This window comes from Haliaeetus leucocephalus, unplaced genomic scaffold, assembly GCF_000737465.1.
Source record: "Haliaeetus leucocephalus isolate CR32 unplaced genomic scaffold, Haliaeetus_leucocephalus-4.0 Scaffold849, whole genome shotgun sequence".
Classification (NCBI taxonomy): Eukaryota; Metazoa; Chordata; class Aves; order Accipitriformes; family Accipitridae; genus Haliaeetus; species Haliaeetus leucocephalus.
The window spans coordinates 586,437-600,944 of NW_010973285.1; the positions used below are offsets into that span (position 1 = coordinate 586,437).

Sequence of the window (14,508 nt, forward strand, 5' to 3'; positions counted from 1 at the left end):
GTTTTCTATTACTTATTGGATTGTGTATACTTGTTTTTCCTGGTATCTCAGGACATCAATATAAATCTCCTACTGTGCTGTTGCAAAGGATGCTTCATTTTCTAGAATCTCCTAGGAGACACCTTGGATTAGTGTGAAATAATTGCTTCTTTATAAGTTTGTGCCAGAAGAACCCAGATTCTACTCATTATTTAAACATAAGAAGTTCAGATACTTCCCCGTATGTCTGAATACAGTACAGCTAAATAGGATACGCATCTATGTCTAGATATATAGAGGCTTTGAAAAGGTTGTTCTTTTTCTTAATAACTTGCTGTATTGAACAAAAATTTTAGCTCCATTTCTTCTGTTCATTAAACATTTTGCTATGAGGTTCACTATGCCCACAGAAGTGGATAAATCTCCAGTATCCTGGCTCTAAGTACTGGCCCATTTGAATGTGTTTATGTGAATATAGTGCTGTGCTCCATTTACACTTAAAAAATACTCACTGCATACTTTTCAGCTCTTGAGTTTCTTCATCCTTTCATGACTACGTAACTCACTCAACAACAGTATTTTTAAAAATTTGGAGAATTAGGAAGACCCTTTCTTTGTAATCTTTTGTATTGAATTAAAATACCCAATACTTTTCCTGGTAGATATTTTTCCTTGTAGATATTGATTACAGTTATTTCTTCCAGGACAACAGTACTTGCATGGTCTCTTGCTGATTCCACACAATGCATTTCTTTGACTTTGCTCCAGTGAGCCCCAGTCTTTAGAAATTTTGGTGTAGCAAGGAAAAAATATGTGACCTTTCTATTTTATGTTGATTAACAGACTGAGGTAGTTGGCTTACACTGTAGGAGGTTTAATGCTAATGAAAGATCTCTGATATAAATTCTGCTAATCGAAGGAGTCAACACTTCTGTGTGCTTTTGTTTTTCCTCCAGCTGTTGGTGAGAAGCAACAACCTTTCTGACAAGATCACCGTTCTGGCTGGAAAAATTGAGGAGATCTCCCTGCCTGAGAATGTTGATGTGGTAATTTCTGAACCGATGGGTTATATGCTGTTCAATGAAAGGATGTTGGAAAGTTACCTCCATTCCAAAAAATGGTTGAAGTCAAATGGTGAGTTTGTCACCGCAGTTACCCCCTGCATAGAGAAAGGAAGATAAAAAGCTTCTCAGAGATGAAAAAAAGGCTTGAATTGGTAGTCCAGGATTGTCTGATTTTATACCTTCGTTGTAGCTCTACCACCACCATCTAGGGGGTCCAGGGGAATTAATATAATGATGCAGCCACCACTGCTATTACACTATGCTGTGACTTCTTGCTGTTTCACAGTGGAAGTAGCTTTTGAGTATGATGCTGGTGCACTGCTGAGTTCTGCTTGTTTTAATCTTAACCTGCAGCTGTATACACTATGATTGCATCTCTGTTGCAACATATTACAATAAATGATGGCACACTAGCCTCAACTGCCAGACAGGAGAATGTAGGTGAGAGTAGAACAGTCAAATAGGATGAGCTTTTTTTTGTAGGAAAACTGTGAAGTTCAAATTGTTTTGACATCCTTTCATTGGGCTTCTCCCAAATACCTTACTTGTCACTCAAAAGGCAACATCCAAGTATTATGTGAGAGATTCACAGTGTTCAGTGCTCTGTATTTTATCCCTCCTCTTTGGAGGAGTTTTGAAGGGAATCTGTAAGTTCCACGGCCTCATGGGAATCTTCTTTGAGAGGCAAATCTGAGTCTCCAACTGCTGAATGATAAACCTTTCTGCATGAACTGCTGAAAATGAACTATAAAGTCTCTTTTTAAAAGACTTACTTAAAAGAGACCTTTCTCAAGTAAAATTACTGCAACGTGGAAATTTCTGAAGCATGGGCTGAATTTGTGCTTCAGTGCAGGGAGCTAATGACTTTGAGTTGTTTCAAACTTAAAAAGCGCATTTGGGTAGTATTTTTCAAGTCAGCCACTGATCTTGAGTCTTCCGTTTAGATTCTTAGAGCCTGGTTTCAGAGGAGGGCTTCTGAAAACTGATCAGTAGGCAGTTTATTTTCAGTTTTAAATGAGTGAATGCATTTAAAGATAGGTGCCGAACTTTCTGATTGCTCACTTGTACAGTGGGTATGAATCACCTTCTGTGGTGATTATAAAACTTAATGATTGTCTAAGAAGTGAGCTGAAATTGTGACATTTTGAGTAAGTTGCTTATATTTAGTACCAGTTAGGTCTGGCAACTTTCTGTCACAAATTCTCTGCAAACTTGTTAATATTTTCCCTGAAGCCAGTTTTAAAAAGCATGTCTATTTTGTGAGTGTGGGGTGTTCTTTATTTAAATTCCTGTGGACTCTTCCTACATGATGTACTTACAAAAGGAAAGCTGTTTCCTTTTTTTTTCTCTTCCCTCCTTTTCCTGTCCTCCCCTTCAACTATGCATTGTGGTTTATACCAGATTAAAAAAGGATGAAGGAGTATGCTCAAGGGTAGTTTAAAATGACCAGGCTTTGTTTCCTGCTTCCATTGACACATGCACAGTAGAATACAAGGGCTTTCATTTAAGCTTCTAGGCAGTCTGATGTACTGTCCACAGAAAATAATGGAAGGTAATTCCCCTGGTTTCCCAAGCCATTAGAGTGCAAGATCCTGATAAAAATGTATTCTTGCAAACTAGTAGATCAGGATTTCATTCCCTGCTCTGTCACTGATTTGCCATTTCATGCAAATAAAATTCCATTTCTCAACTTGAGCATCTGTTAAAATAAAAAGGTGTAACATACATTTTTGTGTCTGTAAAATTTTCAGTATTTACTCCAAAGTGCAAAGAGTTTCCTGGATAAAAGTCTTAAGAATGCAGTGCATAGAACTACTTCATTCATTAACAGCAGCTCCTCCAAATTTGACCAAAACCATACCCAGCAGTTTAATTCAAGATCAAGTCTGAGCTTTAATGTAAATCCTTCACACAGATGTTATATTTATTAAGTTAGCTGTAAGCAAAGAAGGTGTTATAATTCCACTGGACAGTGTTGAGAAGGTATTTAATAGCTAGCATTTCACTTCATTTGAAGGAAGCTAAATAATTCAAATATTTGACACAGGACCATAAAATTATTAGGACTTCATGAAGTATTGTGGTCTGTTCTATAAGTTGTTCTGGGTTGGGTTTTTTACTAACTGCTTTAGCATATTCACAGTTCAGTAACCCATATGTTAATGAAACTAAATGTTAAGATATCTGAAGTGTATGACAATTGCTGCTTCTGAACTAGTGGTTTCTCACTAGTGAAGACGTTCCTGTAGAGACGTCTTGAGACTATAGAATCGCAGAATTTCCTGAGCTGGAAGGGACTCACAAGGATCATCAAGTCCAACTTATTATTCCACACAGGGCAACCTTAACAGTAAGCCATGTATTTAAGGGCATTGTGCAAACACTTCCTGAACACTTGCCTTGCTACTTTATATTGTCTTTTGTTTACTAGGAATGATGTTCCCAACTTACAGTGACATTCATTTGGCTCCTTTTTCTGATGAGCAGCTGTACATGGAACACTACTCCAGAGCCAATTTTTGGTAATGATTACTTATGTTATTTTATTTTTATCAAAGATTCAGTAGAGGTTAAAAATAAATCAGTTCTTTGATTCAGCATAAACTATCTGTCAACATTGGAAGAGAATGCTTTTATGTTTTCTATGTTCACTTCTGCTCTGGCTTACAGTCATGCTGTTTATTGTGCAAGTCTGAAGGATCTCTCAGGAAGTGCTAGAGCTGACTGGGTCTATTTTTGAGAGAAATTGATTCCATTGGTAGAAAAAGAGTTGACTGTGAATCACGTGCTATTGTTTCCTTTGCTACACCACAGCATAGTGTGCTGCGGATGGTGATCATTGTATTGCCTGAATGCCCAGGTGCATGAGCACAGAAAAGATACCTTGGTCCTCTTCCCAGAGAATAAGTATCAATTCCCATCTCCTGATCAATTTTCAGTTTAGCAGTTATTTTCTGTCCACCTAAATTTTTCATGCAGCTTTAACTAGAAGTTGTACTCATTTTGCCTTGGAATGTCCTACTGCTACTCTCTATTGTTGAGCTGTTGCTGTGTTCTATATAGGAGGAAACATTTTCAGTGATATTTTAATGAGGAGAAATTGAGATGATTCCATTTCAGCAAAGGGCAGGTTTATTTTCAAACATCTCCAGTCCCTCATGTGATACAGATCAGTTAATTTATAAATTAGCCATTTAAAGAATATTATTTAAAGGTTTTGGATAAAAGGTACTGTGGAACTCTGCAGTTGACTATTTTTAAATCTTCTGTAAGATTATAAATGCAGTCTTTCAACTGTGCTTTCAGCTTGCAATGTGGAATATGAACTTTAAGTGGTCTTCATCGAACCTATTTGTTGGTATCCTAGATTAAAGACAAAGTTTTCTTCCATGCCCAAGTTACACCATAACTGCTCACACTTACAAGGTTTCTTCTGGCTGCCTCTGAAGTAGACCTATGACAAAAATCTTACTATTTCTATAGTGATTAGAGGAGTGAGAGAAATTCAAGTAATTTACATGCTGAATCCTTTGCTGGCAATGTTACTTTATACAGCCAGTTTGTGCTCTTTTGTCTCACTGTGTAGGTTGAGCTAGTTATGAAACGCTTGCATTATGTGTTTACAATCACAAAAACTGCTACAGTATTTTTCTACGTTAAGAGACTGGAAAAAGAAGGGAAAACTAACTTCTGATAAGTTTTTGCATCTCCATTGTCATTCTGGTCCCTCTTCCCAAAGATCCTGTTATTTTTGCTTATATACATGCTATGTCAATGATACATATTAGACTACAAATTACAATAGTGAAGCACAGTGTTGTACCACGATGCAGATTCTTCATCACTTAATAAAGAAAATAGATACATACTTAGTAGTCTGAAGCAGAAATATAGCTCTTTTTTCCCAGGTCTGTACAGGACTGGATGTTACTGCCAATAGAAAGCATTTAATTTCAGACTGCTTGGGATGCTTCATCTTCATTTGTAATAAATGTAAGATGTCTGTGGAATACCTGGGGGGTAGATAAAGTGTATGTATGGGTATCTCCATGAACACTGACATATATGTTAATGTTATCGGTGGTGGGAAAAATTCTGCTACCTTTTGTTGTTTAAGAATTGTACAGTTGGGACTGAATAGTCCAGCTAGATTAGTTTCTTACATTTTGTTAACAGAAATACACCATCTGCATTCCAAATAAAAAAACAAAAGAGAACTTCATTTGTATTTAGCTGGCATACATTTAATAAGCTGAATTATCTGTCAACCATTGCAAGGCTTTCAGAGAATTGCATAAAGGGGAAAAACGGATTTTTCAAGTCTGCTTTAGTAACTGATTTCTCTTTACACCAGGAATGTTTTTGTCATTGATATTATTATCACAGACTGTAGTAATACTTTGCAGTTATGATAGCAATCAGGTTGGTATCATATGGCAACATACTGCAGTCTTTCCTCCACCCATCTTTGCAAAAGAATGTCTCCCATTTTTGACAGATCTTTTTATTACCTACTTGTAATTTTTTTTATGAGACTGTTTCAACCAAACTAACCACAGAAATGTCACACAATTGCCCTTGATGATAATCCTTGTGTATCGGGTTCTATCTGACATATTCCTAGACAAAATAGTTCATGTGCTTACAGTATAATTTATTGCTGTCTTGATGTCCTGTGAGCAGAGGGCTGTAGTATCAGTCCTCCTATCAGTCCACATAGTTGTCATTTTGCATGGATGTATGCCCAGAACATTGATTGTGCAAGAGGATTAAATGCTCCTGAGGTTACTGAGTGCTCTAAAGACCAACAAATTAGTGCTTTTAATGTCTTCAATCAAATGTGGGATCAAAATGTTCTCAGTGAGAGTGCAGTAGTTCTGCTTCTGCACCACTCTAGGACATTCATGTTCTTAATATTAAAAGGTCTGGATATCCTGATAGATCCAGAGCTATAAAAGTCTTATTTCAGACAAAGCACTTCTCAGGGCTTTTTTGGACATTTGAAGGAAACCATCAGGAACTAGTTAGTGACAGCCTGTGATTTGCTAAGCTTCAAATTCCAGGCCTCAAGAAACAACTTTAATTCATTGTCCAGCTTTGCTACTTGGAACAGAAGATGTGTTTTGTGTGTAATAAATCCTTTCCTATTTAGCTAAATGTATATCCTGTGTCTTAGAGATTGTATATTGGTTTGGATTTGGTTGGATGATAGTACTTGAGCAAAAGACTGAATGTATCTATATTTACAATTTGAACTTTCCTCTGGTAAAGGTACCAGGACTTTAAAAAAAACTTCAAAATCCTACACAAAAATCATGCTGTGTATTCTAACATTAGATGCAGCAGTTAGCATAGCCTGTTTACTACTATACAAACGAAAGGCTACATGTTTCTCATAGACTTAGAATTATTGTCTTGGATCTGTAGAGTAGTAATAATTATGAGACTGTGTAAGTTTGTTTTGTTTCTCTTCAGGCCTATAGATTGGCTTACTGTTGTGCTTGAGTTGCATATTAATTTGTATTTACCAGTAATCATTCCTGAAATTGTGATAATGTATAGTCTACCATAGAAGAGCAGACTGCTCTCTTTGTTGGTGAAAACCTTGCAAAGATAGAAAGATACAAAGCATAAATATGCAGCGAGTGCTTACAAATAGTGTGCATTTTGTCTGTTTCTCATCAGTGACAAATAAGCAACTCAATTATACAGTAGAGCAAACATATGGAAAAGGGTAAAAGATCACTTGCAGTTACTGGTGTCAGCTGGTTTCCTCTGTTGTGCTTATTTGAGATTTTCCTTGAAGATATCTTCTCAGATATCTTTAAGGCATGCAGTCATCTGGGCATCTTTCCTCTATGCAATTAGTACAGAACTAGTAATGCGGAATTGATCAGTATTAAAGGGATATTGCCAGACTGGTTTAGACTAACTCATCCACTTTGAAAAAAGTTACAATAGCTTAGGAGTTGTACAATGTTGTAACAATGAGGGCAAACATTTAAGGTTTCCCTTTTTAAGTGCTTCTGAGGACTTGGAAGTCTTGACCATGGTTTTGTATTTAGATGGTATTTCTATCACAAGGAGTTGAACTTCCTTGCCGTTTCCGCTTTCCATCCCCTTTTGTTTATGTTATCTGGAAGTAAAGATACCTATTAAACTTTTCTATAAGTTGATAAGAGGGTTATATGCAGGAGGAAGATTACTGCAAGCATGTATATTTTAATTTCAAATTTCATACTGGAAACAGTCTTGAAGATACAGTAAATGCACATTTGCATAAATTGGTAAGATAAAAATACAGGGTTTTTTCCGCCATTCTGTTAGTATAGGATAACCTTTATTATCCTTTTTAATGTCAATAAAAAGGAACAGACCTGTAATACAGGTGTCCTCATCACCATTTTGATTTATACAAGGTCCACCCCCAATTCTGGAATAGCTCAAGATTACAAAAGTAGCTTAAGAGTGCCTCAGCCCTTCTCCCTATTCTCTGCTTGCTGTGTGGATTCTTTCCAAAGCATAGTGTGAAATGTCTCCATATGTCCATTTGAGGGGATCATGTCACCTCAGTGCTGTATAGGATGTCTGTGGGGAACGTAAAGGAAGCTAAGGAGGATTGCAATTTGGCCCCTTGGCAGATGGGAGAAAGGGAAAGAGGTGCTTAGCCCCACTTCACCTGCCATTTACAGTTATTGTGCCTGGGACTGGTTGGAACCCAGAAAAAACATTTTTCCCTAAACATTTTATGTGTTACTGTTTCTAGGTACCAAGAATGGTTCTATGGGGTCAATCTGTCCAGTCTGCGCAGTGCAGCTGTGGATGAGTATTTGCAACAACCAATTGTGGTAGGTTTGTATGTCTGGGGGTTATTTTTTGTGTTTTCTCCTCTCCCTATCTTGTCCCCTCCACAAAATCTTAGAAGTACAGTAGCCTCCTTGTTTAACAGTGCTCTGTGGCTGTTAAGTAGGCAGCTGGGAACTAACTCCAAGTGAGAACAGAGCTGCTGTCAAAGGTTAACTACTCTATGTAATATTCCTGGTTTTGCTATGAATAACAGATGTCTAGAGATATGCACACATTAGGAAGCCACAGCATGTGAACAACTGTCTTCCTACTATACAACTAGCTTCCCTCAGTGTTTCCAGCCTCTTAAACAAGTGACTTGACCCTGATTTTTCCCTTCCCATCTCTGATCCACAAATTAAAAGAGAAAGCAGCCAAGCAAACAGGTTTCTATATTATGAAACAACCCTTTTTTAATATGTAAATATGCTTATTTTATTGGTAACTTGGATCTAGCACCTGCTGTTCTCCTTTCTTTTTAGTAAAAGTCTAGGTGGTACCTAGCTAGAAAGAATGTGGGAGAAATCCTTCTCACCTCTCTGGGGAAAAAGCTAAACAATTCCCACCCCCCACCCCAGCATAATGCTTTGGTGTAGGTGCAATGAAAAGGTTTGCTCTCAGAAATTTGACTGCAACGAATCTTGGCTAGCTTTAGGCTAACTAGTTTAAGTAGCAATAGCAGTGTAGCTGCTGTTGTATGGAGACCCTAAAACCTGTCCAGAAGTCTGGAAAGACCATCAGACTACTCATGTGACCTTCTGCACTTGACTGCTTTTAGTACTTGAAATGGATAATAGAAAACTCTCACTTGTCTTCATAAATTTCTGCCATATCTTGGACTATAGCATGGTCATTCTCAGTGCTGGTTCTTTGGCTTTCAGTTAGAGAATGGAGTAATCTGTAGGACTGTGGCACATACTGGCATCCTGTATGAAGTACAGGTTTGGCTTTGTCTCTGCTGAAATTCTTCCTGTCTTGGAGATCAAAAATGCATTGCCCAATAAAAGCCACATTAAATTGTTTTTTTTTTTTTCTTTTTAAAAATCACATATCTCCTTGGCTTCCCCTTACTCTGTAGATAGATTTTAGTTCTCAGAAGGGGGGGATGATAGAAGCCTTTACATGAAGAGTTTGCTTTACTTACGAAAGAGCTTGTGAACAGTGATAGATTAGGATTAGTACATGTGATTAAAGAAAGAAAAATGAAGGGAAAAGTTTTCATTTGATGACTGACTACCTCTAACTTTTTTCTAGAGGGAGATCTGTATTAAATTTGCTTCCTATACTTAGTAATTTAATTTTCAAGTATTTCCATACTGTCTTAGTTCAGCTTCCCCAACTGTGCAGTGCAGAAAAGGACACCAAAACACGTGTAGTTTAAAAAACAAAGAAACAAAAAAACCAAAAAAAACCCAAACCAACCCACCGTTTTGGGTTGGTTTTTTTGTTTTGTTTTTTTTTAACAAGTGATCAATTTCTAGACAAATTTTATTGTTTCTAGGTTGAATAGTCTTAAGAGGAGCGGCTGAGGGAACTGGGGCTGTTTAGTTTAGAGAAGAGGAGGCTGAGGGGAGACCTTATTGCTCTCTACAACCACCTGAAAGGGGGTTGTGGTGAGGTGGGTGTTGGTCTCTTCTGTCAAGTGGCTGGGGGTAGGGTGAGGGGAAATGGCCTCAAGTTGAGGCAAGGGAGATTTAGGTTAGATATTAGGAAAAATTATTTTTCTGAGAGGGTTGTCAAACATTGCAATGGGCTGCCCAGGGAAGTAGTTGAGTCACCATCCCTGGAGATATTCAAAAAGCGAGTGGACAGGGTACGTCATGGCATGGTTAATGGTTGGACTCGATCTTGAAGGTCTTTTCCAACCTAAATGATTTTATGAATCTATGAATAAAACAGTCTTTGAGAAATATGTAATCTATCAAATATATTTAATCCTGATAATACTGCAAAATCTAACAGTGTTCTAAGGGATGCTATAAAAAAAATGAAACATTTAAAATAAGTTTATTTTTTGTCTTTTTTTCCAGTTTTTTTTAACAGAAAAGAAGTTTGTATGCTGACAAGACAGAATGATAACACTTGCAACTCTCTCTTTTTGACCCCCATAGGATACTTTTGATGTGAGAATTCTGATGGCCCAGACAGTGAAGTACACCATTAACTTCATGGAAGCCACTGAGGAAGATTTGCATAGGTCAGCAGACACCAGCAACCTAGTCTTAATCTTTCTTTTTTGTAACTGGCTGTTGATCATTAGTGCTCAGAGGTGTGGAGGAGGGAAGGTGGCATGCCAGAATGATTAGTACACTACTCGTAATGGACCAGAGCATTCATCTGCGTGACGATTTGTCTAGTATTATCAGAGAAGCCTGTTTGTGAGCCTGTGAAACATCAGAGATCAGCTCACAAAATCTTCTTACTGAAAGGGATAAAATAGGCTCTGGAGGAGGGTGTTTACCTCTTAGCATTATATGTTGGGACACATTTAAATCTAGTTACAAGGCAATTTTTAGTTTTCTGCATAGACATCTAAAAGACCTTGTCAAATGGTGTCATCACAAGCTGCCTTGCTGAACTCTTGTGTATCTTTTTTTTTTTAAACATTTTCCAGTCTAACAGGAGTCAGCTGTACCTCTTTACTTCCCTCCAGAGCTCCTTCAAATCTTTAGTTGGAAAGTCTTATATATAAACCAGCTTGCATCCCCTGTGTCCCTAAATGACAGCAGAGAAGCCTCCTTCTCCGTACATACGTGAAATAAAATGTACCAATATGGGAGAATTTGAGGGAGTACTTCAAGTCCTTGCAAGACACTGTTGTAAGGGGAAAATATCATAGGCTGTCTCTGAAACTCTGAATCCTTGTTGTTTCAACATGACTCACAACTAACTGTATAAATGACATGGTCTAGTGAGAGAGAAGAATTGCTCTAAGAGGGAGGAAACAGCTGGAGAATTGCTTTCCAGTTTCAGCTGGCTAGTGCTGACTTCCTTCAGTGGTTCTTGGAACTAACATGTTCATACTTTAATGCTAGTTTTATGATATGTTTCTGCAAGAGTGGGTGAGATTTGGGTTCAACTACATAGCCAGTAATAGTTCTTTTGGAAGGGAAAATATTCCAGCTCCTGCTCAAGCAGCTCAGTTTTTCCTTCTGGTTCCAGTAGTAGTTCTGTTTGTCAAATTTGTAGTAGAACATTTTCCTATTCAAAATAGTATTTAACCTAAATCCAAGTCCTTCACTGGGAATGGGAAATTTTTCATTGGAAAGACTGAAGCCCTGTATTTATAACTGTCTGCAGTGTTGCCACAAATGATGCAGTAACACTTGTGTAGTGGCATATTTGATTCTACTATCAAATAAGGCACACAAAAAACTAACACCTAAATCAGTGCCATTGGTTAATTCTCTTGACACAGTGAAAAAGAGCATATCCTTTTAAATATATGGAAAATTGAGACACAAAATGATGAATAAGAGTGGAAATACATAAATTAATACAACGTAGGTTTCTGGTGGAATTTTTAGTACTTCTTGGAAATTACTTTGGTAGCATATTGGGGTTTTTCTCCTGCAGAGTGGAAATCCCTTTTGTTTTCCAAATGATGCAGTCTGGACTAATCCATGGCCTGGCCTTCTGGTTTGATGTGGCATTTGTAGGATCGCTGTAAGTACTTTTTTCTTCTTCCTATGAAATACTAACTACAGAACAAAAAATTGCATCTTTCATACAAAACATGCCAGAATTAGACCTTTAACTGGTGCTGACCTTGTTTGTAATGTAATTCCTTCATATTAAAGAAATGATGCCTTCTAGAGTTAACAAGAAGTGTGATAACCTTGTGAAAGGAGAAGACAGGAAACAAAGTCTAGATGGTTTTTCTCATTTGTTTTAGGGTAACTGTTTGGTTATCCACTGCACCGACAGAACCTCTCACTCACTGGTATCAAGTACGCTGCCTTCTTCAGACGCCTCTCTTTGCTAAAGAGGGGGAAACTCTCTCAGGGAAAGTCCTATTTGTTGCCAATAAACGGTAAGTATAAATGCTTCCCAAGCAGATTTTGTAGTGTGGCTGTTCTTGTTAGAGGTACCCAAAAGACACCAGTTCATTTTTGGGTATGCTTGTACCCACATTTGTTATTTCTGGTACCATTACCAATTTGTGTGGTATCACTGATACAGTTACGTAGGCACTGTTGACTGTGTGAGACTCTGGTCACCAAACGGTCTCTATATTCCACTCCCGTTACTTGTGATGTTCCTTCTTGCATACCTTCTCCTTAACCACCTGTCACATCCTGCCTTCCCTCACAGTGCTACTTGCAGCTTTTATCAGCTTTCCACTCCTCTCTCTCACACACAGCAATTTTCTCAGGTCATGTCCAATTGTTTTCCACACCTTTTGGTAATGTAACCTCTGGCCATGTCTTTGTCAGCAGCCTGGTTGTTTGTCTGAAGCCCCAACATCACTTGTCTATCAGCAAGTTCTGTGCAGAAACAAGAAGTGGGGTTGATCCCAAATCCATTACATTTTTAATTCTGAAAAAAATTCCTTATGGATGTGCTCCCCTGTTTAAGAACAGTGCTTTTCATGTGTTGTTTGTCCTTCCACTGAGACTAATGAAGATGGCTGCTTTTGGAAGGGTGTAATTTTTTTTTTTTTTGGGGGGTGGGGAGGGGTGGGGGTGGAATGTGCTGACCAGTCAGGTGATTCCAGTGACATCAAAGCTGTCAGTAGTACTTCCAGGGCTCTTTAATCACATCAGCAACAAATACTGGATTTGGGACTTCTCAAATTTCCAGACCTTCTGCTTATGGAATTCCTCAACGAGAAAATAAATAATACAGATCTTGATATGTATCTTTCAAATGTAAAATGTATTCATATTTTAATATGTAAAAGAAACACTGTATGCCACAAAGTGATCACATAGCCACTGCTGTAAATATGCCACTACATAATGCAATCTGCAATGGAGCATGGCTCAGAGATGCCTGAGCTAGCAACCTTGCCAGACTGAGAATAAGAAGCACTTTAACCGTGTGTTAGCACGGAGCTAGGAAGTCCTGCCACAAAGCTAATCTGCTTTTGGGATCAACATAGCACCTCTGTCTAACTCTGCAGTTGCTGTTCCATGCAGGAGGACCAGCTCTGGTCAGCTTCAGCATTTTGGTATGCTCTCAGTTGGTCCTCTTTACTTTTCTGTGTAAACTCAGTTTCTTGCAAAAAGTCCTGTGAAGAATATCCTTTCTGTTGAAATCCAGGATTATGACAAGAGTGAACCTAATGCTATGTGGCCAGTTAGATATTTTTGATCATGAAATAATACTCTGATTGTATTTGCTAATGTAAGGGGTGGGGGAGGAGGATATCTTTCACTATTGAATACTATCAGTGCAAAATTGTATTTTCAGATGCAAACTCTTAAAATCACTTAAGCATCTTGTACATTTTACTTCTTTACAGATGATTAAACAATCATGCCCTTGCACTGATACCACTCCAGATAAATTCCCTTTGCTTGTTACACCAAGTGGTTATTATTCAGACAGTAACTACACTGGTATTTTTTCACACAAGATGTTATAGTTGTTTCAGTTCCATTACCTCTTTTTTTTTTTTTCCCCCCATACTTCTCTTTCCGATGCAGACAAAGTTATGATATTCAGATTGTGGCTATGGTGGACCAGACAGGATTTAAATCTGGTAACATTATTGATTTAAAGAATCCATTTTTTAGGTAAGAAATGCTTTTGACTAAAATACACCATTGTAGAGTGGTAGCATCTTGTATGACAGGCAGCAAAGCACACCCACTTTGGAAGATAAAGTCTCTGGTCTCTTACACTTTATTTTATTTCTACAGGTATGAGTTCATTATTGTTTTGTATTAGCAGTAGTTACTTATATAAGCCAATGTTCTATTTAGGCTGTGTGACAAAGAGCAAAAGAAAAAGCTTTATTTACGATCTTTAATGATTTAGTGCTGCCAAAATAGTAGACATTTACTTACTTGAACTAATGTATACTTAAAATCTCCTGCTGTTTCCTGTTGTATGATGTACCTTATTGTGACTGGAGGAAACAGCAATATGCCAAGACGCACTCTAAGTATGTAAATCGATATTACTATTTGACATGAAGGACCTGTCCTTTCTGTATTAAACATGAGGGGAGGAAAAAAAATCTACCTGCTGTAACTCCTTCCAACTGAGCAGGGACCTTCATTAGATGTTGCTACAGCACTGTATTTTGGGAAAGGCTGTCAATTACAGATCAAAACTAGCAGGAGGAAGGAGCCATCAATTCTTCCAAAAGAAAAAAAAAAAATTTTGTGAAAAACAGGCTGGCTGTGTTCTGTTCTCATTCTTATGCTGTATTTGGCATAAAAATAGGCAAATACACCTGTTGGAATTGATTTTTTCCAGAGGTACACATGGAAAATGCTTCCCTTATTATATTTACTGTTTCCTATTTTTCTGACTCAGACCTATATGACAATTCCAAAGTAATCATATATAACAAAATATCTATTGTGTTTGATGAAGTTAATTAATGTTCCTCTGTACATCAAATGTGCAGCACATCAGTCCTTTTGGCTTTAGAGTTGGCCCTTTT

General features: G+C 37.7%; 1 protein-coding gene across 1 annotated transcript in view; it reads left to right on the forward strand.

The window, feature by feature from the left end:
- LOC104841299 (histone-arginine methyltransferase CARM1-like) overlaps positions 1-14,508 on the forward strand; it is a 52,337-nt gene that overhangs the window by 30,709 nt on the left and 7,120 nt on the right. Inside the window, exons 6-12 of the mRNA XM_010582863.1 lie at positions 936-1,113; positions 3,475-3,565; positions 7,810-7,891; positions 10,001-10,086; positions 11,466-11,555; positions 11,785-11,922; positions 13,541-13,630. Coding sequence (XP_010581165.1) covers positions 936-1,113; positions 3,475-3,565; positions 7,810-7,891; positions 10,001-10,086; positions 11,466-11,555; positions 11,785-11,922; positions 13,541-13,630 — 755 coding nt within the window. The remainder of the gene's footprint in view (positions 1-935; positions 1,114-3,474; positions 3,566-7,809; positions 7,892-10,000; positions 10,087-11,465; positions 11,556-11,784; positions 11,923-13,540; positions 13,631-14,508) is intronic.